Source organism: Diaphorina citri, unplaced genomic scaffold, assembly GCF_000475195.1.
Source record: "Diaphorina citri unplaced genomic scaffold, Diaci psyllid genome assembly version 1.1 scaffold1312, whole genome shotgun sequence".
Classification (NCBI taxonomy): domain Eukaryota; kingdom Metazoa; phylum Arthropoda; class Insecta; order Hemiptera; family Psyllidae; genus Diaphorina; species Diaphorina citri.
The window spans coordinates 62,208-87,719 of record NW_007378741.1 but is presented as its reverse complement, the minus strand read 5'-3'; the positions used below and the strand labels follow the sequence as shown (position 1 = coordinate 87,719).

Sequence of the window (25,512 nt, the reverse complement as noted above, 5' to 3'; positions counted from 1 at the left end):
TTTACAACTTATTTAACTTTAAATAATGAAATGTGATATTAAATTTAATTGATAAAATAGTGTATTTTTACTTTCTTTTCCTGTAGATTCCCGTGCATTTTGTAAGTTTCATGAGGATCTGTCCAGTGTGTCCCACGTATAATAGTTCTGTAAGTACCATAAGCAAGGCAAAAAGTAGGTAGGTACTTCTATTTATGGGCATATAGACTTCTTTCAAATTGGAACCGAGATGTGCTGTATCTTTGCTACTCTGTTCTTGACTGTGTGCTATATTTGAGTATTCTGACTCATACACTACTTTTCGAATCCAAATTGATAGCGGATGTAAGTACCATAAGCAAGGCAAAAAGTAGGTAGGTACTTCTATTTATGGGCATATAGACTTCTTTCAAATTGGAACCGAGATGTGCTTTATCTTTGCTACTCTGTTCTTGACTGTGTGCTATATTTGAGTATTCTGACTCATGCACTACTTTTCGAATCCAAATTGATAGTGGCTAGACTTCTTTCAAATTGGAACCGAGATGTGCTGTATCTTTGCTACTCTGTTCTTGACTGTGTGCTATATTTGAGTATTCTGACTCATGCACTACTTTTCGAATTCCAAATTGATAGCAGCTTGGCCACAATGTCAATGTTTCTAAGTTTCTATGAAATTGATTGCGGATAAGAGACTCGATTGAATCATTGATGAATTTTGCCATGAAAACCATTTGGGTTGAACACTGAGAACTTGTACAAATTTGTAGGATAGATATTTCAATTGAACCAAGTACTTACTTAGTTTCTAGTTTCTTTCTTTTTTTCCATGTACCTAACTAATTATGATGTTCTTAACACAGATTAAGTATGTTGTGATAGAGTTTTCTATAGAGAGCTCTGGCAATAAAACAAGGAGTAGGTATTTTTTCTCACATCTACATATGACTAACATTTCAAGATCTCTTTACATTGACCCAGAAAACCTTGAAGTTATATTATAAGCACTTGGTAGTCGTTATGATTAAAAATGTAGAAGATGATCTCTTTACATTGTTTGTCAGAGCTCTCTCAAAATACAACCATCTCATGGCTCAAGTTGTATGATTTAAGTTTAAGTAGCACTTTGATTTGCCAAGTCAAGAAAGTTTGACAGTAATACTGCAGAGTGCAGACACATACGTAATATAATTACCTAGTGCAGCATAGCTTGCACAAGTCACCCGAGCAATGATATTACATTATTACCTGCACCAAAGTTCGTAGGGCTGAGGTTTATAAATTTCACAGGTTTTTTATTAATTTGACACCATACACGCTTGCAGACAGAGTACCAGTACCATGGAAAGTGGTTCGTTTTGCTAAACACAAATAGGCTGGGCTGTGACAAAACCAATGTAGAATTGTAGAAGCTTAACCCATCCTTTAGGGCTGTCCAGCCCCTACACCTAAACCTTAGTTTGGGCTTTTTGTGTATGGGTTTAAGCTGAACCAATGTGGTACTGTCCAGATTTGGCACTTCTTGGTGTTAATTGTAAAACGCTCATTCACATGTGATGAGAAAAAATGAGATTCCAACGATTATTTATCTTTACTTGTGATTTCCACTTTCTGAAATTCAAATAAAGGTACAATTACTTACAGCCGCTGGCGTACGTATCTGATTACCTACAGCCTACATTTCCCACTACTCGTATGTACTGTGGAAATCTAGGAAGAGAGCTACCTTTGCTCTTTGCCCATCATAGGGGAACATTTTGAGACAAGCTTTTTAGTTATGTTCAACGTTTCAAGCTTATATCAAAGACAAATAAAAAATAAGTGGAGTGAAATGGGTGAATCTGGCGCAATTTGAAACATTTGAAAATCGATCGTTGCATTAAAAGGTCATTAGAAAACACGGGAGCAATAAACCTAATGCCTTCCTTCTAACGGAAGGAAACAGAGGAATATTGTGAACAAATAAAAATAATAATAATAATAATAAAAACAAAGTATAGATAATATCCCCTTGTTTCGACGTTAAACGTCAAGCGGCTAGTAGGTAATAGGTATCCGTGTAGGGGTGGGTGATTGAAGGGAGTTAGTAGATAAGAAAGAAGGTATGCTTATAAAAGCCCCAACATTGTGGCTGTTTATTATTATTAGTTCACCATTATCTATCCCGTATCTATAGATATTTGGTGTATTTTATTGGTTATTGATTTTATAATATGGGTTAAAGAAAAGAAACACGTAGGGAACACTGGGAACACGCTATGTACGGAACAGGGTTCTATGTGGGTTGTAGAGTAGCTACATAATATGTGTCTTCTCCATTTGAAAAGGGAGTGTATACTCCTTGATCTTGAGCTGGTAAACCTATACTCCACTTATCTGGAGAGTAGTGGAGAGCTTTTCAATTTCCTAGAAAGACTTGAAGGGTGTACTACTATACTTTAAAGAAAGACTTAAAATAAACCTTGTACTATTAGTCGTGTTTTTATGATGTTTTAGTGTAAAATAATCTTCAGATTTCAAAAATTCTTCCATCTTTAAGTACACTATTTACTCTCTTGAGTGAGTACCTCACATCTCTGAGTCTTATGAAAAGAAGAAAGAAGTCTTATCTCTAGTTGACTTCAGTTTTGTTATCTTGGAATATTGAGTGGCATTGAACATTTGAACTTCATGTCCTCTTCATACGTTTCTCAATCATTTACACAGCTATGTACTTACGTAGTATTTTCTACTCAAAACTTAGCGTAATGGATTTTTTTGTCAAGGATACCTATGTACACCACATGATGCTGAGTAAAATAACGCAGAAACCCACCATAGTGTGTTATTGTTGGAGGTTGGAGCTCAGTTGAGATGATATCATGTAAACAAAACGCATATCTACTCTCTCTGCAGTATTTGAAGATACGCCATCATGCATTTGCATACCTACCACGCCATCATGCATTTGCATACCTACCTAAATAGTTTATTTTTGGAAAGAAGGTATGCTTATAAAAGCCCCAACATTGTGGCTGTTTATTATTATTAGTTCACCATTATCTATCCCGTATCTATAGATATTTGGTGTATTTTATTGGTTATTGATTTTATAATATGGGTTAAAGAAAAGAAACACGTAGGGAACACTGGGAACACGCTATGTACGGAACAGGGTTCTATGTGGGTTGTAGAGTAGCTACATAATATGTATCTTCTCCATTTGAAAAGGGAGTGTATACTCTTTGATCTTGAGCTGATAAACCTATACTCCACTTATCTGGAGAGTAGTGGAGAGCTTTTCAATTTCCTAGAAAGACTTGAAGGGTGTACTACTATACTTTAAAGAAAGACTTAAAATAAACCTTGTACTATTAGTCGTGTTTTTATGATGTTTTAGTGTAAAATAATCTTGAGTGGCATTGAACATTTGAACTTCATGTCTTCTTCATACGTTTCTCAATCATTTACACAGTTATGTACTCACGTATTTTCTACTCAAAACTTAGCGTAATGGATTTTTTTGTCAAGGATACCTATGTACACCACATGATGCTGAGTAAAATAACGCAGAAACCCACCATAGTGTGTTATTGTTGGAGGTTGAAGCTCAGTTCAGATGATATTTGAGTGTTGATGCTTTACTTTGCATTAGTATTGTTGTATAGTCATGGTAATGTGGCAAAACAACGACAATGTGAGACGAAGATCATTGCGAACTGGAGGTTTGACAGGAATTTTTGAATACGTATTTGAGGAAGTAGCCCAAAAAGATCGTCAAATCCAAATTTTGGTTATTTGACAATCTTAACATCGGAACAATGGTTCCATGGTACTGAATTCGGTAGAGTACAGGCGATGTAAATTCGAACATTTTGTGTGATTAGTATGCAGGTAGGCATGCTGAATCTGAATGATCACCGAATGTTATTCCGGCGGAATACCATAAAGAAATAGAATCTACTTAGTTTACTGTCTACTTATAATGCCATGAGTATAAAATGTACACATGTACGTAATTTAGTTCTGAATAATATGAATGAATTCATGACATCAAAGTCCATCTGAAGTCGGGTTTCGTGAAACACGTAACACTAGTAAAACACGTAACACTAGTAAAACACGTAACACTAGTAAAACACGTTTCACGAAAAGCGTTTCACTAGTGCGCATCGCGCCTTTGAGAATCCCTATGCAGGTAGGCATGCTGAATGATCACCGAATGTTATTCCGGCGGAATACCATAGTGAAATAGAATCTACTTAGTTTACTGTCTACTTATAATGCCATGAGTATACAATGTACACATGTACGTAATTTAGTTCTGATTAATATGAATGAATTCATGACATCAAAGTCCATCTGAAGTCGGGTTTCGTGAAACACGTAACACTAGTAAAACACGTAACACTAGTAAAACACGTAACACTAGTAAAACACGTAACACTAGTAAAACACGTAACACTAGTGAAACACGTTTCACGAAAAGCGTTTCACTAGTGCGCATCGCGCCTTTGAGAATCCCTAAGATGTTGTGCAGGTAGGCATGCTGAATGATCACCGAATGTTATTCCGGCGGAATACCATAGTGAAATAGAATCTACTTAGTTTACTGTCTACTTACAATGCCATAAAATCTCATATTTGCTTGCTTCATCATTTGATTTGGCACACGCTGGCTATTCTATGATCCATAGCCACTGGGCTATCTTGAATAAATTCATTAGGTGATTAGGTGACCGACCAGTCTGTTATGGCATTAATACGATTGTGTAACATCATCAATAGTCCCCATGCATTTGGCAAAAATAACAAGTAGACCTCGGAACTTGAATCTAGCTGACCTAGCACCATTTTGAAACCTATTTGAAATGGTCAAGAGAGCTCAGCTCATTAGCTCATATTACATTTAACAGGAGAAATGTCTGATACCGTGTGCTGAGCAGATTGCCTTTGTTGATTTGTTAGAAAAAGAAAAGAAAATTAACAATGAGCGTATAAAAAATCTCAGTACTTATTCTTCTACTGAAATATTTTTTATCAATAGGCATTAGGTGACCGACCAGTCTTGCTGACTATTATGGCATTAATACGATTGTGTAACATCATCAATAGTCCCCATGCATTTGGCAAAAATCACAAGTAGACCTCGGAACTTGAATCTAGCTGACCTAGCACCATTTTGAAACCTATTTGAAATGGTCAAGAGAGCCAAGCTCATTAGCTCATATTATTACATTTAACAGGAGAAATGTCTGATACCATGTGCTGAGCAGATTGCCTTTGTTGATTTGTTAGAAAAAGAAAAGAAATGCACATTTGTTCATGTTGCTAATATTGACACAAGTTAAGTACTTTCCTCTTGTGTTGAAATGGGACCAAAATGTAAAGTATAGGTATTGTGCAATGAAACACCGAAATGGAAGAAAAGAAATGCACTTTTGTTCAAGTTGCTAATATTGACACAAGTTACTTTCCTCTTGTGTTGAAATGGGACCAAAATGTAAAGTACCTATAGGTATTGTGCAATGAAACACCGAAATGGAGAGAAGAGAAGGTATTTGGTTTCTTCTCGCCCACACCACGGGATGGGTATGCTACGACACAGTTCCGTAAATTTCAATGTATATTTCATCGCTACGAAATAAAATTGGCGGTGAAACACCCTTCTTTTTTCATCACAAAAGTATTATGACCGGTGGACCGTCCAACTAACCACATCCTCGTTTATAGGTAGTCAAAAAATGTTCCAAATCTTTAGGAAGGTTTCGAACCAACGATCTTCGAGGTGTAGGTCGAGTTGACTGTTCAAAATTGGCGGTGAAACACCCTTCTTTTTTCATCACAAAAGTATTATGACCGGTGGACCGTCCAACTAACCACATCCTCGTTTATAGGTTAGTAGAAACATAGGTAGTCAAAAATGTTCCAAATCTTCAGGAAGGTTTCGAACCAACGATCTTCGAGGTGTAGGTCGAGTTGACTGTTCCATAGATGACTAGACATGTGGTCAAATACCGTCACCTTGGCCATTGCTTGAGCTGGTCTTTGCTCTTGTGACTTGGTGTGCTAATGAGAAGTTAAACCGTTCTAAAGCTGGCTGGTCTAAGAATGCGCGATTACTGATACCTATGTATATAGTTGTATAGTCATGGTAACTTACCATGTTTGGTCATGGGACATGTTGTATAGTAGAGTAACATTCAGGGGTTGCCAAACCGGGCATTGCTCAAGGGGTCAGCTTTTTTCAATCTGAAGATTGGTCTAATCACACACAAGGTGAATTATTAAGGCTGGTCTTTGCTCTTGTGACTTGGTGTGCTAATGAGAAGTTAAACCGTTCTAAAGCTGGCTGGTCTAAGAATGCGCGATTACTGATATGTATATAGTTGTATAGTCATGGTAACTTACCATGTTTGGTCATGGGACATGTTGTATAGTAGAGTAACATTCAGGGGTTGCCAAACCGGGCATTGCTCAAGGGGTCAGCTTTTTTCAATCTGAAGATTGGTCTAATCACACACAAGGTGAATTATGGCCTTTTGTACTTGTCACAGTCACAGATCTCTTTTTACAATAAATTATATATTTTTTCTTCTTCTTCTTCTTCTTCTTCTTCTTCTTCTTCTTCTTTTACATTTTCTCTTGTTTTAGTTAATGGGATAGGTTAGATACCTCCCTACTTGGCTTGGTACCAGTATAGTAGCAGGACTCCTATTGGGGAATAGTGGAGGGAATATCCCTATTAATTGTTTTTCTTCTTCAAATGTTTGTTTTACTCTCCTACTTACTATGAATGTGTAAACTACCGTTTTTGGATAACAAAGTGAGTTCTAAGTTAATGATTTTTCATTTGGTTTGTCCATCTGTTTCACCATAGTAATTAGGTGAATAGCCATTGACATTCCTTCTGGAACAAGGGCATGTTTCACCATAACTTGTTGATGCTTTACTTTGCATTAGTATTGTTGTATAGTCATGGTAATGTGGCAAAACAACGACAATGTGAGACGAAGATCATTGTGAAGTGGAGGTTTGACAGGAATTTTTGAATACGTATTTGAGGTAGTAGCCCAAAAAGATCGTCAAATCCAAATTTCTCAAACCGGGCATTGCTCAAGGGGTCAGCTTTTTTCAATCTGAAGATTGGTCTAATCACACACAAGGTGAATTATTAGTTTTGTTATTTCATGTTTTCCGTCCATTTTCTGTTGAGTGTTGATGCTTTACTTTGCATTAGTATTGTTGTATAGTCATGGTAATGTGGCAAAACAACGACAATGTGAGACGAAGATCATTGTGAACTGGAGGTTTGACAGGAATTTTTGAATACGTATTTGAGGTAGTAGCCCAAAAAGATCGTCAAATCCAAATTTTGGTTATTTGACAATCTTAACATCGGAACAATGGTTCCATGGTTCTGAATTCGGTAGAGTACAGGCGATGTAAATTTGAACATTTGGTGTGATTAGTATGCAGGTAGGCATGCTGAATGATCACCGAATGTTATTCCGGCGGAATACCATAGTGAAATAGAATCAACTTAGTTTACTGTCTACTTATAATGCCATGAGTATAAAATATACACATGTACGTAATTTAGTTCTGAATAATATGAATGAATTCATGACATCAAAGTCCATCTGAAGTCGGGTTTCGTGAAACACGAAACACTAGTAAAACACGTTTCACGAAAAGCGTTTCACTAGTGTGTATCGCGCCTTTGAGTTTGAGAATCCCTCAGATGTTCGTAGATAAGTTACTACAGTATGGACGACAGACTTCCAGTGGTATAGTGAAGCTTGCAGGTATGTTATATGGCATAGGAAATGAATGCATCCAACAGTATGGACGACAGACTTCCAGTGGTATAGTGAAGCTTGCAGGTATGTTATATGGCATAGGAAATGAATGCATCCACACACACACAGTACACATACATAATCATCTTCACGTCATCAGTTCATTGAGAACAGTTCACTACTACTCACTTATATCGCCTCTTGGTAAATTGTACCGTATAGCCGGCAAATCATAGAACTCTTTAGGACTGGAGTCATTTGCTGGTTTTGTAGTCCAGGGGTTGTCGGTTCAATAACTACAAGGTCATTAGACATGGCTACCGTACTTAAAGGGGTTTAAGTTCACTGTAAAACTGATTTCACTGATGAGGTTTTTGTTTTTTAGTGACTAACCGTAGGTACTTCATTTTGTACCGTATAGCCGGCAAATCATAGAACTCTTTAGGACTGGAGTCATTTGCTGGTTTTGTAGTCCAGGGGTTGTCGGTTCAATAACTCCAAGGTCATTAGACATAGCTACCGTACTTACTTAAAGGGGTTTAAGTTCACTGTAAAACTGATTTAACTGATGAGGTTTTTGGTTTTTAGTGACGAACTGTAGGTACTTCATTTTGGTAAAACATATCTTAAGCTGTGTCCAACTGTCCACATATAATCGACGCCGTGAAGAGGTGAATCTTTACTTCATTTTGGTAAAATATATCTTAAGCTGTGTCCACATATAATCGACGCCGTAAAGAGGTGAATCTATGTTGTCGAGGCAGTGTACGGTTTTTTACTTCATTTTGGTAAAATATATCTTAAGCTGTGTCCACATATAATCGACGCCGTAAAGAGGTGAATCTATGTTGTCGAGGCAGTGTATGGTTTGTTTCAGTCGACGTCGATCGACAGCGGCGACTATGTGTGGACACAGCTTTGGAAACTGACATTTCTATAACGTTGATACTGGTGAATAAAACATAGTTTTCATGGTTTGAACTTTTTGAATATGTGGTTGCTGATAGTCTGTAGGATGCTCGTACTGCTGCGCTGCTATAGTGGCCTGGCATCAGCTTTCAACAACGATTTCGGTTTTTATTTGCTTAGCATACATGTATTATTTATTTTTTGTACCTTCTTCTTCTTCTTCTTCTTCTTCTTCTTCTTCTTCTTCTTCTTTATCCTCTTTCTCATATTCCTTATGCTGCTGAGTAGCGTCGGAGTCCTCGATCCATAAATTAAATCTTCTATCACTTCTTCTTCTTCTTCTTCTTCTTCTTCTTCTTCTTCTTCTTCTTCTTCTTCTTCTTCTTCTTCTTCTTTTTTATCCTCTTTCTCATATTCCTTATGCTGCTGAGTAGCGTCGGACTCCGTCGGAGTCCTCGATCCATAAATTAAATCTTCTTCTATCAATGGCAACAATCTGGTCTCTGTGAGTGTTTTTCCTTCTCTTTTTGAAATGTCGCTTACCATATCCTCATAGGTGAGTCTTTTAATTGAGTTTTTGTACTCTCGAATCTTGATACTGGTGAATAAAACATAGTTTTCATGGTTTGAACTTTTTGAATATGTGGTTGCTGATAGTCTGTAGGATGCTCGTACTGCTGCACTGCTATAGTGGCCTGGCATCAGCTTTCAACAACGATTTCGGTTTTTATGTGCTTAGCATACATGTATTTTTTATTTTTTGTACCTTCTTCTTCTTTATCCTCTTTCTCATATTCCTTATGCTGCTGAGTAGCGTCGGAGTCCTCGATCCATAAACTAAATCTTCTTCTATCAATGGCAACAATCTGGCCTCTGTCAGTGTTTTTCCTTCTCTTTTTGAAATGTCGCTTACCATATCCTCATTGGTGAGTCTTTTAATTGAGTTTTTGTACTCTCGAATCCTGAATAACAACCCCTCTGTTTTTTCTCTTCCCAGATTCGTGAGTAATGGAAGTGAGACTGCCTCAGTATGCCGTGTATTCGGCCCTCCTAGTGACTTTAGCTATTAGCCTATCACAAGCTCAGCAACAGGAGAAGTTAGTGTCCAATCAAAACCCTTGTGTTAGTAAACAAACGTGCCATGAGTGTATACAGACGCCGACGTGTGCTTGGTGTTCTAAACCGGTAAGTTGTTATATCAATAATATCAAATTTCTATGAAATTATGAATCTATCTTAAAGTAAGTAGGGGAGAATGGAGTAGGAGTGGACTAAATTTAGTTTTTACAACTTCAATGATTTTTTCCTTTTTTTTTTCATGGTAATTAGTACCGTTTTAACAAAGCTTATAGAAAGTAAAGCCCCAAAATTTGACGAATCTATCTTAAAGTAAGTAGGGGAGAATGGAGTAGGAGTGGACTAAATTTAGTTTTTACAACTTCAATGATTTTTTCCTTTTTTTTCCATGGTAATTAGTACCGTTTTAACAAAGCTTATAGAAAGTAAAGCCCCAAAATTTGAACTGTACATTCCTACCCCACTCTCCCCTACATACTTGCTTTTGAGACGTTTTTGAAATATCTTAGAAATCATCTTCTTTTTGGAAACACAACCAGTCAGTTTCTGCTTTCCCAAGAATATGAAGACTGTGTACTCTATGAAGGTTCCTCGAGAATCGAAAATGAAACAAATGCTACATTAAGAATCGGTTGTTTGTGTCATAGAATGCGCATCCCGTAGTATGTCCCTCATCACTCTCATCAGATCTGCGAGAAGAGGTACAATACTTTCCGTTTATGTACAATTTGTACATACAAATATAGGTGCTGTTATGTTTTGTAGGTATGTAGGAACATTTTCCTAATACAACTTCTTTTCTTCCTCAGGAATATGGGGACAAGAAGCGATGTTTCCAGCCGAGTCTGAACGCGGATGACAATCTCGAGCAGTGTCCAGAAGAATATGTGTTCAATCCCGCCAATGTGTTCTCAGTTCTGGACAACCGACATCTTGCCAAAGCTTCCAAATATCACCACTCGCAGCACTCCAGTAGTTCCTCCAGTTCTAGTTCTAGTGGGAGTTTCTCCAGTGGGGGCTCAGCAAGTGGACATTCCGAGGCGGTACAAATATCACCCCAACATGTGTCGCTGAAGCTGAGAATAAGTGAGTTTCTGGCATACAATGTAGAATACTTAGCAATAACAGGACCGTATCCAGGATTTTGTGGGGTGGATGCCCCGAATTTTTGGAGTCTGGCCTACACTAAAGGAGAAAAATTAAGCTCGAGGGGTGCCCTGAGTAGGAACCTTGTTTATCTTGCCTGAATTAGTCCCTTTGACTCCAGCCACGACAGTCTAAACTAGAGAGACAGCCAACTTCGCTTTGAGGGCAGCACGTCTGCCTTGTGGATTCAATTCCCGCCCGGGGCGGACTTTATCACATACGAGGTTCGTTCTCGAAAGATTGGGTTTTTCCTATCCTGTCCTCCTCTCTTAGATTGTGGGACGTTAACACCTTGGACTTTATCACATACGATGTTCGTTCTCGAAAGATTGGGTTTTTCCTATCCTGTCCTCCTCTCTTAGATTGTGGGACGTTAACACCTCAGAAGTTACAGTTCCGTCTTTCAAACTTGTTCAAGAACACTTTATTTATTTACTCACACACTAAGCAGCAAAGCCATGTGTGATAAACACATTTGGTACAGTGATATTGACGTCAATGCAGAACTGCTACTCCTACTGCCCAGTCTTTACTCAAGTATCATCAACTTGTTCAAGAACACTTTATTTATTTACTCACACACTAAGCAGCAAAGCCATGTGTGATAAACACATTTGGTACAGTGATATTGACCCATTGGAGAACTGCTACTCCTACTGCCCAGTCTTTACTCAAGTATCATTTCCCGTTGTATTTCAGATGAAGCATATCGTATGGTAGTAGACTATGCCCAGGCTGAGGATTACCCGGTCGATCTCTACTATCTCATGGACCTCTCTAACTCCATGAGAGATGACAAAGACCGTCTGTCGGCATTAGGAGATCAGCTGTCGGCTAGTATGCAGGAGGTTACGTCGAACTTCCGACTTGGATTTGGTTCGTTTGTCGACAAAGTCGTCATGCCCTATGTCAGTATGGTGCCGAAAAAGTAAGTCACTTTCGATTTTGTCATCGACTTCCTATGCAGTTTTCATTTCTTCGTTAATCATTATTATACTATTATTCTTATCGTTTCGTTTCATTTTATTTATTATTATATATTTATATATTATATTATTATTTTATTCAATTTTTCTGATTGTTAGATTATAAATGACACCTCTCCTCCATCAAAACCCCAGTGTGTCGACCCCCCCGCTATTGACCCCCCCTCCTTCCAAGTAAATTCATGTACATAGATAATCTATGTCTTAATGTCACCACCATACAGTTTGATTGTCTGTTCATCCATAAATGTTCATTTTAGAGAGAAGTGGTGGATGTTTTAAAGTGCCGTCCCGAAACATAATTCAGTCCAACCCCTCAGAATTAGTAATGATGGGTGCATGGAATTTGATATTGAATTTTTATTCAATTATTAATTTTTTGTATTTGTGTTAGTGATAAAGACTTTCTATTGAAATATCTATTCACCCCTCTAGGTATATTTTCCTGTGTGTGTCGATGTAGTTGCTGGTGAAACTGGGGCGCGCACGTTAGTGCTCTCAAGCCCCCTAGATTGTCCCTCTCGCTAGATTATGAGTCTGTGTGATAGTGGGAGCTTTACAAACGTTTGTTGTGATTGGAAACGGATGCTATGATCCCGTGTTATCCGACTTTGGTAAGCCCTCGACCTATTAGATATCTGTTCCTTTGCTAAGTTCCATACTAAATTACAGCTTTGTAATCAAGAAAAAGAGGGGATTTTTCGCCGCCCTTTCTTCTGATGACCACAACGACTGTAAAGTGGTAGAACGCTGTAGATGTAGCCCGACCCCCCAAGTGTAGACTGTAGACCCATCTATGATTCCTCTGTACCGCCCCTCCTCTGTACCCACAGCCATGCAGAGCGGCTTGCAGAACCCCTGGCGGAGATGGGGTACTTGGGTTATCCCCGCGTATCGTCGGATTTAAAAATCAGAATGGCCCTCTAAGGTTTGAACACATCCTCTAAGTGTTCAATGTAAGCGCTCCTGTCGCTGCTAGCAACGCATCTCAGCTTACAAATGAAACATATTATAAACTGTGCTATGCCCTCCTTCTTCTTTCTTCAGGAGGTTATTGTTATTGGTGGATTTTCAAAGATTTTACCCAAAAATGAGTCCTGGTTCTGTTTTAGAATTTTTTTTTTTTTTTTTTTTTAGATCCTTTATTTAGTTTATTTGATCATTGTTAAGAGATTTATAACCATGGCTGTGGTTATAGCTATGGGCTTATGAAAGTATCAAAAACATCTTTGAAAATCTGCGAGTACATTTTACGTGATATTCAATGTTGTCAAGCACTGCACCCATTTCACCCTGTATACTCTAAGGTCTTTGGATGTTTCATTGTTTCACCCTATATGTTTTTCTATTTTCTATTCAGTGTTGCTTTATTTTCTATGTGTTTTTTTCTCTATATATTTTATTTCTCTCTTTTTCTTTTGGGAAAATCTTTTGGAATGAATGGAGCTGCATCTATCTCTCTCTCTCCTCCCTCTCTCTTTCTCTCCTCCCCTCTCTCTTTCTCTCTCCCTCCCTCTCTTCATAAATGTTCATGTTCTATGTTTAGAAAAAGCACAATATCTCTCTGTTTGGTATAACCTTCACTTGGAATTTTTCATTTCTATATCTACCTTTCGGCCTTGAAGCCAAGCTCTTCCACCCAACCGGGTCAAGTGGCCAAGCACTAAGCATGAGGCACGAAACAGTGTTATCACACGCATGTACGTGCTTTCCTAACATGCTTGTGAACTAAGAGATGTAAAAACGATAAAAATACAAAACATTCTAGATCATAATGTACCAATGGTGCAGCTGCTGAAAAAGTGGATTAACCGAGGTAGCTACGGTTCGAATCCCAGCAGCGACAAAAGTAATGCAATCAGAGGATGATATTTGAAGAAAGAACAGGGAGATATTGTGCTGAGGGTTTCTTTTCACCTCATTCGATCACGTCACAAGGTTACAACAAGTAAAAAACAAAAAAGAGCAAAGCGGATATCAAAAGAAATAATAGAAAGCATAAAAAAAACTTGATAATTTTCATTTTAAAAGTCAAACACAGTGCAGCTGCTGAAAAAGTGGATTAACCGAGGTAGCTACGGTTCGAATCCCAGCAGCGACAAAAGTAATGCAATCAGAGGATGATATTCAGCATAGCTCCATTCTTTCATTAAATTTTGGTGGCATGAGATGACGTCACGCGACAGTGAACCAATCAGATTGCGTTATTTTTTTTGCGACCTTTGAGCGACATTTTAGGGGATTTAGGGACCGTTTTGGATGTTTTTGAGTGCGCCAATGCACTTTTTGGGTACTTTTACATCGGAATAGGACATCTCGAAAAAAATTGTCATTTGGTTGAGCCCCTATAATTTTCGCGGGCAGCCATTTTTTCGTGATGACGTCAGTTCATGCGAGGTCGTAAACCATGGCTGTTTCAACGTTATTTTTTTGCGACCTTTTAGCGACATTTTAGGGGATTTAGGGACCGTTTTGGATGTTTTTGAGTGCGCCAATGCACTTTTTGGGTACTTTTACATCGGAATAGGACTCTATCTCGAAAAAAATTTTCATTTGGTTGTGCCCCCAAAAAAGAGCAAAGCGGATATCAAAAGAAATAATAGAAAGCATAAAAAAAACTTGATAATTTTCATTTTAAAAGTCAAACACACAATTATGTCCCTCGAGTTTACGTTCTGGTTCCGCTTTGCATTTCAAAATGTCAAGCTTTTCATGTGAAGGGCAAGTATCTACTTTTACTTCATACCTTTGAGGAAATTACATTATTCACATACAATGACATACAGAAAGAATATTTTTTGGGGTAAGGCATTGCTTTTATTGCCTGTCATTTTATCGAACATAATTATACTGTTGATGAATTTGATATGTTGTCCTTTTGCCAATGTTGATCTCTTTTAATGGGACATGTAAAGATTTCAAGGGTACTGTCATGTCACCTACATATCACTCATATCTTTCTACTTGTAACTTCGAGTTTTTCTGGGCGATCCTTGTTTTATTGAGTTCCTACACTTCCTACTCTCATACCTTCTGTTATTGAGTTCCTACTCTCATACCTTCTGTTATTGAGAATATTTTTTGGGGTAAGGCATTGCTTTTATTGCCTGTCATTTTATCGAACATAATTATACTGTTGATGAATTTGATATGTTGTCCTTGTGCCAATGTTGATCTCTTTTAATGGGACATGTAAAGATTTCAAGGGTACTGTCATGTCACCTACATATCACTCGTATCTTTCTACTTGTAACTTCGAGTTTTCTGGGCGATCCTTGTTTTGTTGAGTTCCTACACTTCCTACTTTCATACCTTATCTTATTGAGTTCCTACTCTCATACCTTCTGTTATTGAGTTCCTTCTCTCATCGTACCCCCTATGTTATTTCCCCACAGCTTGTTAGAGCCGTGTGCCGGCTGTGCTGCCCCCTATGGGTATCACAACGTAATGTCCCTCAGTCAGGACACCAGTCGATTCTCCGTAAGTTTTCATCGGACAAAGTCGATCCGTCATTTCAATATTTTTCAGTAATTCGAGTTGAATATGAATTTAAACACCTAATTCTTCTAAACCTGTCTAACTTTGGTCGTATTTTCCCTTCGGAAACTAAAACGATTTTCCCTCTTCAAGATAGCGTCGGATTTGCTATGGCCAGCCACTCACCAATCAGGTAGATACACCTGATCAGGTCCGCCTGTCAGGCCTGTCAAGTTTACTCGATACCTGGTAGTGAGTCAAGTGAGTGGCTGGCCTTTGGTTTAGTACAGGCGCTACCACGCCGAAAGAGGGGAAATGAGCTTTAGAAGAGGGAAAATCGTCTCCACGACTTTTCTTTTACGCGTTTACCTTAGGTTGCTAACCCGAGATCACCTATTAATACCAGCTCTTAGTTGTGACGTTTTTATGTGTATGTGTTCCTATTTATTGGGAATAGCCTTTGTATAGTAGGTAAGGGAAGGGGCTAGTGGTTTTAGTCTGATCTAAAATCAAATAAGGAAAGTAAAAAATGAGGTAGGACTTTATTGTTGAAAGTTCAAAACGCCTTCAATGAATTCAATAAAGAATCCTAAAAAAGTCGGGGAAAAAAATCTTATTTAAATTTAGTTATGTTCACTCTTTCGGTCCTGAACGTTATGAGCAAAATAAATTATCTTTTGGTGGCAGAATAGGCTAACCTATAGAGTAGATGAAAAATTCCAAGTTAAACAACACGGTGCAGTGGTCGGTGGTTAGGCAACGAACTTTTTAATCGTCACATTCAGATCTGTAAGGCGACTCCTTAATTTCCCCAGCCTTTTGTCTTGTCCCTAGTTTGCTTCTTCCACACTTGGTGCATTATAAAAATTTCTAGACTTCAGTTTACTAGTTCGACATCACACTGATCTCACTGTGCATACTGTGCAACAGATTCACTATTAATGTGTGAATAGTATGGGATACCTACGTTTCGTGTTTAAGCGTTGGCATCGAACTCTTGACGTTCGCGCGCCTCCCTAACCTTTGTGTGCCTAATGTGTTGTACGCTTTCAGCTGGTGTTGTATTACTGCATGCTTCTTTACTTGGGAAAGGGAAATTCCAAAATAACATAATGTTGGATTTCACCAATATTTATTTAGTCATTAGAACTCCTGTTCAGCTAACAGCTAGTTAAGTTCCATTTAATTTGTATTGGCCTAACAGGGCTGTTAAGCTAACAGCCAGTTAAGTTCCATTTAATTTGTATTGGCTTAACAGAGCTGTTAAGCTAACGGGCTGTTTGAGGCTGGAAAGAAGGTTGGTGAAATCCACCATAACTGTGATAGACAAGGCTTAAGTGGTCCGCTGATCACTTTTATCTTTGTAATGCTTATGCTGATCATACAAGCTTCACTAACAAGATAAGTGTAAACCAAAAGCAGCACATGTGAGTACCAAAAGACTTTAGAAGTCTTGCACGAATAAATAACACGGTTTGTATTGCTTTAAAGGTTGACAATGCTGGTTGCTTTACAACTTCAAGGTGGTGGCTTTTTTGCATGAATTTCTCTGGTCTGTGTTGCTTTGCTCGTATATCTATTTCAGTGAGAACGAGACTGCTCTTCTCAAACTGGGAACTGGGTATACATATTGAATCTCAAACAAGGCATGGAATACTTTGTACATTTTGTAAATAATTTCAGAATTAGACTACAAAAAAAGGGAAGACGAAGAAGAAAAAAAATAATGACCCGATTAGGATAAGTAAAAATTGGTTCGTTTTAGTTACATTAGCGAAGTGATACTTTCTACGGTCCTACATACATATTGAATCTCAAACAAGGCATGGAATACTTTGTACATTTTGTAAATAATTTCAGAATTAGACTACAAAAAAAGGGAAGAAGAAGAAGAAGAAGAAGAAGAAGAAGAAGAAAAATAATGACCCGATTAGGATAAGGAAAGTAAAAATTGGTTCCTTTTAGTTACATTAGCGAAGTGATACTTTCTACGGTCTCCACTAAATTTGTGGATAAGATATAACTCAATGAATCAGTACATTTATACCTTTTACACATTTTCCTACCTAGGAACAATCCTTTTCATTTGCCCTTATATTTCTTTACCTAGGCACAAGTGAAAGGAGCTAATGTGTCTGGTAATTTCTACGGTCTCCACTAAATTTGTGGATAAGATATAACTCAATAAATCAGTACATTTATACCTTTTACACATTTTCCTACCTAGGAACCATCCTTTTCATTTGCCCTTATATTTCTTTACCTAGGCACAAGTGAAAGGAGCTAATGTGTCTGGTAATCTGGATGGCCCAGAGGGAGGGTTCGATGCTATCATGCAAGCCATAGTATGCAAGGAAGAAATAGGATGGCGTGATAGGGCGCGACGACTGCTTGTGTTCTCCACGGATGCTGAATTCCATCATGCCGGGGATGGCAAGGTAAGGTCGAGTTTTACCACCGTGGATTGTTTCAGGATTGAGTTCAATCCGACCTGGCTATTAAGTATAGGGAAATCCTCGTTTCATCTCAATATCGAGTTGGTAAACCCCAGCACAAGTCTATTGTTTACTAGCAATATTACAACTTTTCATTTGATTATTTTCATGATTTTAACGTCACAACAACTAGTGTGCGCTGCCCAGAGGGAGGGTTCGATGCTATCATGCAAGCCATAGTATGCAAGGAAGAAATAGGATGGCGTGATAGGGCGCGACGACTGCTTGTATTCTCCACGGATGCTGAATTCCATCATGCCGGTGATGGCAAGGTAAGGTCGAGTTTTACCACTGTGGATTGTCTCAGGATTGAGTTCGATCCGACCTGGCTATTAAGTATAGGGAAATCCTCGTTTCATCTCAATATCGAGTTGGTAAACCCCAGCACAAGTCTATTGTTTACTAGCATTGTTACAACTTTTCATTTGATTATTTTCATGATTTTAACGTCACAACAACTAGCGTGCGCAGACCTGGCTATTAAGTATAGGGAAATCCTCGTTTCATCTCAATATCGAGTTGGTAAACCCCAGCACAAGTCTATTGTTTACTAGCAATATTACAACTTTTCATTTGATTATTTTCATGATTTTAACGTCACAACAACTAGTGTGCGCAAGATTTTTCTTCTGTAATATGACTTCATTATCGAGTGGGTCAGGTACAATATCATGTCTTCTGATGAAGTGTTTCGCACATCGAAGCGTATACCCCTTCATGTGAGTTTAACTACAGTTAGTTGTAAAGCTTCCCGAGATCATTACTTATACGTGGCTGTTGGAACGTGGCATGGGTCACATTTGTTTCTTAAGTGTTTCGCACATCGAAGCGTATACCCCTTCATGTGAGTTTAACTACAGTTAGTTGTAAAGCTTCCCGAGATCATTACTTATACGTAGCTGTTGGAACGTGGCATGGGTCACATTTGTTTCTCTTTTATTTTCACAGCTCGGAGGTATTGTGAAGCCAAATGACGGTCTGTGTCATATGGATAGGAATGGCATGTACACACACTCTACTGTGCAGGATTATCCTTCCATTTCTCAGGTAATCATTCAAATATTTTGCTTATTTTTCCTTCAATTAAAGTCAGGTAACAACTGATAGATTCTTTTGTTCTTATGTACCTATTAAATTTTGAATTTAAATATGTAATGCACATTCTCAAATGTTTGAATCTTACGTATTCTTGATAGCAACGAGTGTCAAGATAGCAACGAGTGTCCATGATAAAGTAAGTCTAATTCTCAAATGTATTAAACTGTCTTTTGCCTTCTGAAATTGGTGTTAACCTATGGACGCACAGAAACAATATCTGGGATCCTTCCATGTCCCTAAGGATATTTAGTACTTACTATTTACAGATAATTTTTAAATTGAAAAATTTCGTGAAGCACAGAAAGTAGGTACTGTTTTTATTCATACAAAGTACTGTTTTATTTTTTATTCCACATATTTATACAAAATGTGTACTGCTGTCTTTATTATTCCAGATTAACATGAAAGTAAAGCAGAACTCCATCAATCTGATCTTTGCCGTGACTGCAGAACAAATAGGAGTGTATGAAAGACTCAAGACTCATATAGAAGGCTATGAATTTAAACACCTAATTCTTCTAAACCTGTCTAACTTTGGTCGTATTTTCCCTTCGGAAACTAAAACGATTTTCCCTCTTCAAGGTAGCGTCGGATTTCCTATGGCCAGCCACTCACCAATCAGGTAGATACACCTGATCAGGTCCGCCTGTCAAGTTTACTCGATACCTGGTAGTGAGTGGCTGGCCTTTGGTTTAGTACAGGCGCTACCACGCCGAAAGAGGGGAAATGAGCTTTAGAAGAGGGAAAATTGTCTCAGTTTCCAAAAGGAAACCATGACTTTTCTTTTACGCGTTTACCTTAGGTTGCTAACCCGAGATCACCTATTAATACCAACTCTTAGTTGTGACGTTTTTATGTGTATGTGTTCCTATTTATTGGGATTAGCCTTTGTATAGTAGGTAAGGGGCTAGTGGTTTTAGTATGATCTAAAATAAAAATAAAAAAATGAGGTAGGACTTTATTGTTGAATGTTCAAAACGCCTTCAATGAATTCAATAAAGGGTCCTAAAAAAGTCGGGGAAAAAATATTCCAGATTAACATGAAAGTAAAGCAGAACTCCATCAATCTGATCTTTGCCGTGACTGCAGAACAAATAGGAGTGTATGAAAGACTCAAGACTCATATAGAAGGCTCATCCTCTGGTACTCTGACCAATGATTCTTCTAACGTAGTGGACTTGGTTAAGGACCAATATAATGTAAGTAATACCTACCATCGGAAAAAATCTAATTTTTTTTTTTTTTTTTTTTTTTTTTTTTTTCTAAAGAGGTGTCATAGAGGGAGCTGTAACTGCTAAGGTCTTATCGTCCCGAAAGCGAAGAGAGAATGAGGACAAGATAGGAGAAAGCTAACCGTTCCGAGAACGATCCTTATCTGTTTAGGATAAAATCCGCTCTGGGCGGGATTCGAACCCGCAACATAGCGCTTACAAGGCAGACGCGCTACCCTTCAAGCTAACTAGGCTGACTAAACCTTGATTTCTGATAATTTTCACAGAAAATCTCATCGAGCGTCGAAATGAAGGACACCTCCTCCTCCGCAGTCAAGGTCACCTACCATTCCAAGTGTCTGAACAAGGATGGTCCTTCCAAACCCACCGCCAAGTGTGACGGTCTCAAAGTAGGCACCGTGGTTCATTTTGAAATCGATATTGAAGTGACAGCGTGTCCTGCCAATAGAAGCGAGTGGATGCAGACGTTCTACATTTATCCCGTGGGAATTGACGAGACACTGCGAGTGGATCTAGGTAAGAAGTTAAAACCCTCGGGTGGTGGTTATACACAGGGATAGGTTTGGGAACTAGAAGAAAATATACGAAAAATCCAAGAGTTAAAGTTAAATTTAAACTCTGATAGTGGCTCATTGTAAAAACATATGTACGTACCTGCAACTCTACGAAGAACACTATGTATAAGACAATTCTTTCATGTAAAGGCTGTGTGGACCCCGAACTCCAAGCCCAGAGCCGAAAAAACTTTGACCCCGCCGGGATAGAGTGTGACTAGGTACTATGTATAAGACAATTCTTTCATGTAAAGGCTGTGTGGACCCCGAACTCCAAGCCCAGAGCCGAAAAAACTTTGACCCCGCCGGGATCACAAAAATATATTCTTCTATAATCCGTAATCTTCTTCTTAGCCTTTTCCCACTCAGGTGGTGTCGGCGTAATATTCGTAATATTCTTCTATTATATTCTGTTTCTGTTATTAGTAATTTCTTTTACAATTTATTCGTATTGAACTTCACAAAGTTACTGAGTCTTCCATCAAGATATTCTGTTTCATTTCAGAAATGCAATGCGAATGTCCGTGTGAGGTGGATGGTCATCCTAGCTTCGTACGCAATTCGCCCAATTGTTCCGGATTCGGCACATTCAAGTGCGGTCTATGTGAGTGTGACCAGAGTCATTTTGGTCGTCGATGTGAATGCGATGCTGAGAGTAGTCAGGGTATCACAAGCACTGGATGTAAGGCGGATGCTAACTCCACTATGGAATGCTCGGGCAGAGGAAATTGCCTTTGTAACCAGTGTGTGTGTGATCCCAGACCTCATCCTGAGGAGGTGAGAGTTATATAGCTGTATTTTATTGTGCTACATTTTATTATTATTGTATACGACTACATTGGTACGTTGTGTTTAGACTTTTCTAGAAGTCCAGCCTAGTTAGCTTGGAGGGTAGCGCGTCTGCCTTGTAAGCGCTAGGCCGCGGGTTCGATTCCTGCCCAGGGCGGATTTTATCCTAACCGGATAAGGTTCTAAGAATAAAAAGGACTAGATCAATAATAGTAGTAGCCTACTGCTGGAGTAAAGGGACTTTTCAGTCCTATGCGAGCAGTATAAATAAGCACTATTATTATTATTCTAGCAAAGAGATTCCGCTTTGGGCGTCCACACTTGCTGCCTCAGGCCGCTTATTCCGTGGGAGGGACAAGACAGGAGAAAGAGAAAGCCAGCCGTTCCGAGAACGTACCTTATAATTCAGTCAAGTGAAGATCTAGTGCCAGCCTAGTTAGCTTAGTTGGTAGTGCTAGGCCGCGGGTTCGATTCCCGCCCGGGGCGGATTTTATCCTGATGGGAATGATGGGATAATGTTTGTTCTCGGAACGGCTGACTTTCTCCTATCCTATCTTCCTTCTCTCTTCGATTTCGGGACGATAAAACCATAGCAGTTACAGTTCCCTCTGTCAAACCTCTTAAAAAAAAGAAGAAGAATATCTAGTCCTTTTTATTCTTAGAACCTTATCCGGTTAGGATAAAATCCGCCCTGGGCAGGAATCGAACCCGCGGCCTAGCGCTTACAAGGCAGACGCGCTACCCTCCAAGCTAACTAGGCTGGACTTCTAGAAAAGTCTAAACACAACGTACCAATGTAGTCGTATACAATAACTAATGTCGTGTCATTTGATTATGTTTTACAGAAAATCACTGGACAATATTGTGAATGTGATAATTTCTCATGTGATCGTCACAACGGAGTGTTGTGTTCTGGACCTGAACACGGTAAATCCACTTTTGTATCTTACCTTTAATTTCTCATGTGATCGTCACAACGGAGTGTTGTGTTCTGGACCTGAACACGGTAAATCCACTTTTGTATCTTACCTTTAATTTTTTTTTTAACCTAAAAATCGTTACGAAAACTAACTAAATTGAAACCTCCAGCTTTTATGTGTTTGTACGTCTTTACATTTTTTCGTCTATTCCAAGAAAGAAAAAAAAAAAACCTACATCATAGTGAACTGTATGTGTAGGTATACTTACCGATTAACTAAAAAAAGATACGAAAACTAACTAAATTGAAACCTCCAGCTTTTATGTGTTTGTACGTCTTTACATTTTTTCGTCTATTCCAAGAAAGAAAAAAAAACCTACATCATAGTGAACTGTATGTGTAGGTATACTTACCGATTAACTAAAAAAAGAAAAAAAATGAGACCTTGGTTAGACTAAGGAGCAGATGAAGGGACTTTTCAGTCCTATTCCAACAGAATAAACAAGGTATATTATATTGACATATTTTCTGTTATTTCAGGTCGGTGCGTGTGTGGCAAGTGCCATTGTGAAGACGGCTGGACTGGTTCAGCGTGTGACTGTCGCTCCTCTAATGACACCTGTATATCTCCTGAGGGAGGAGAGGTGTGCTCGGGCAAGGGAGAGTGTGAGTGCGGTGTGTGCAAATGTATTGAAGATAGCACGGGAAGATATTCCGGCCGGTTCTGCGAGAAATGCCCGGTAAGTATTTTGTCCTCGGTCTCGGTCACTTAATTAGTGCTGTCAAATGTTGAGTTCAAGTCGTTTTTTTAGGGGGTTTGATAGAGGGGACTGAAACTGGTGCAGTCAAGTTCCATCGTAAAAATATTGGGACGGGCGTAGGAAAATGGCCGAATGGACAATGTCCCATTTGTGAACAACAACTTTGAGTATCCAATTAGCGCTGTCAAAATTTGACTTGGCGGGGCGCTACCGCGGTCTTTAATAAGAATTAAATAAATATCTAGAAGTCCACCTCAGCTAGTACTGCTAGTAAGGTAAAAGAATAGGTAAGTAGGCATCCACAACGGAGTCCCGACCCTCGACCCTAGCCTAATCCCGACCGAAGAGAAAAACAAACCATGCTTATGTATTTAAGTCCCTTCAACGGAGCCTTGACCATAGCTCCGACCTCGCAGAAAATCAAGAAATAGAGCTGCGACGGTCGATTTTTTTTTTTTTTTTTTTTTTTATACATTTTTTTTTAAAAATATCTAACTACGATGAATAATAATGATCCTCAACCATTGTATTGTTGTCCTTATTTCACAGACCTGTCTTGGAAGATGTTCAGGAGTTTAAGAATTGTATTCAGTGCCAAGTATTACAAGACAGGACCATTGTCCGAGGAGGAGTGTGCTAAGAATTGTACCGCTGAAAAAAAAAAAAAAAAAAAAAAAAAAAAAAAAAAAAAAAAAAAAAAAAAAAAAAAAAAAATGCTCATAGCATTTTCTCTATTCCTAAATAAAATGAGTACGATTCAATATATTGAAACAGCTTAAACTATTCCAACCTCATTGTACTGATTAGCGCAGTGACCTTCGAAAACTTCGAATCGAGGTTGTTGGTTCGAGTCCAAGTAAAGTCATAAAATTTAGCAAGGTTAATCTAGGAATGACATGTGTGGCGGTCATTTTAATCGGACAAAGATAGTTAGGCCGAAATCTAAACCGAAGGAGAGGTATATGAGAGACACTAGCAGGTTGGTTATGCTTCGCCACAGAAAATTAATCATACCTCGAGGTCGGTTTAGATTTCGGCAAAATCCGCTCTTATTGCACATCTTTCTTATTAGGAATATCCCTACTACTTAAATTTAAACTTTCTAGACGTTTGAGTTCTGGAGATAGAGCGATAAGTGTTTGAATGGATCTCGCTTTTAAAATTTGGGTTAATATGTGGTGACCTATTCGACCATTTCAGAGAACGAAGCCAAGGACGAGAACCTATGCGTGTACTTTGACGAGGACGAGTGTAAGTTCGAGTATGTCTACTGGTACGACGCCCAGGGCAAAATCCACCTGCGCGCACAGCAAGAGAGAGAATGTCCACCGCATGTCTACATCCTGGGTCTGGTGCTGGGGGTGATTGGAGCTATCGTGCTGATAGGTTTGGCGTTCCTATGTCTGTGGAAGATTCTCACTTCGATACACGATAGGAGAGAGTTTGCCAAGTTCGAGAAGGAACGGATGTTGGCCAAATGGGACACGGTAAGAAAAAGTTTCACACAGAATGGTCTCGGGTTCGAAAAAAATTGTACTTGTATTTGAATTGCAAATATTAATCATAAACCACTGGTCAGGGAAAGCCGGGTGCATTTTGAAAAAGAAAAAAAAAATATGGTTTCGAACCCTTGACCTTTGGCATGTTAATTTCAAAGTTATGATCTACTCTAGATAACACTCTTCAGTATAAGAGTGAATGCTTTTATAAAATATGTTCTTTTTATTCTACTGACTTTGAAGTTATGTTTGACTTTGAATTTTGAATGTACCTTAGTAAAAGAACACCACATAATATGTTTTAGGTCTAAAACCTTCTCCTTTTCTTTGTAATTTCAGGGAGAGAATCCTATCTACAAGCAAGCCACCTCTACGTTCAAGAACCCCACCTATACAGGCAAATAAATCAGTCGTGACCTCATCCAATCAGATTTGTCTGGATATCTTCTTCCTAGTCAATAAGTCACCTTAAATGTCAATTAACTTTAGCTCTACTATCCTTCAACTTACCAACTAATGCTCAGTTGTTACGTCCGATGGTTAAATTAACCAGAGGATTAAACATACCAACTCATGCCCAGTTGTTTATAGAGTCTCATGGTTAAGTAAACCAAAGGATTAATCATACTAAGTAATGCCCTGTTATGTTGATTCTTGATGAGAAATCCTGAAGTTTATAGAGTCTCATGGTTAAGTAAACCAAAGGATTAATCATACTAAGTAATGCCCTGTTATGTTGATTCTTGATGAGAAATCCTGAGCAGCTGATATGTAGTGAAGACAGAGTAGTGCTGTAGTGACTGTGATTGA

The 25,512-nt window shown here is 38.5% G+C and overlaps 1 protein-coding gene across 1 annotated transcript; it reads left to right on the top strand.

The window, feature by feature from the left end:
- The first annotated feature begins 6 nt into the window (after positions 1-6).
- LOC103515288 (integrin beta-PS) lies at positions 7-25,342 on the top strand. Its single transcript, XM_026828027.1, is given in 17 exon segments — positions 7-149; positions 9,667-9,854; positions 10,556-10,832; positions 11,592-11,820; positions 15,274-15,358; positions 17,623-17,793; positions 18,799-18,897; positions 19,983-20,147; positions 20,447-20,696; positions 21,240-21,511; positions 22,369-22,450; positions 22,983-23,182; positions 23,753-23,770; positions 23,772-23,804; positions 23,806-23,854; positions 24,374-24,690; positions 25,042-25,342. Coding segments are annotated over 16 exon segments (2,490 nt in total). The 5' UTR covers positions 7-149; positions 9,667-9,677; the 3' UTR covers positions 25,108-25,342.
- The last annotated feature ends 170 nt before the right edge of the window (positions 25,343-25,512 follow it).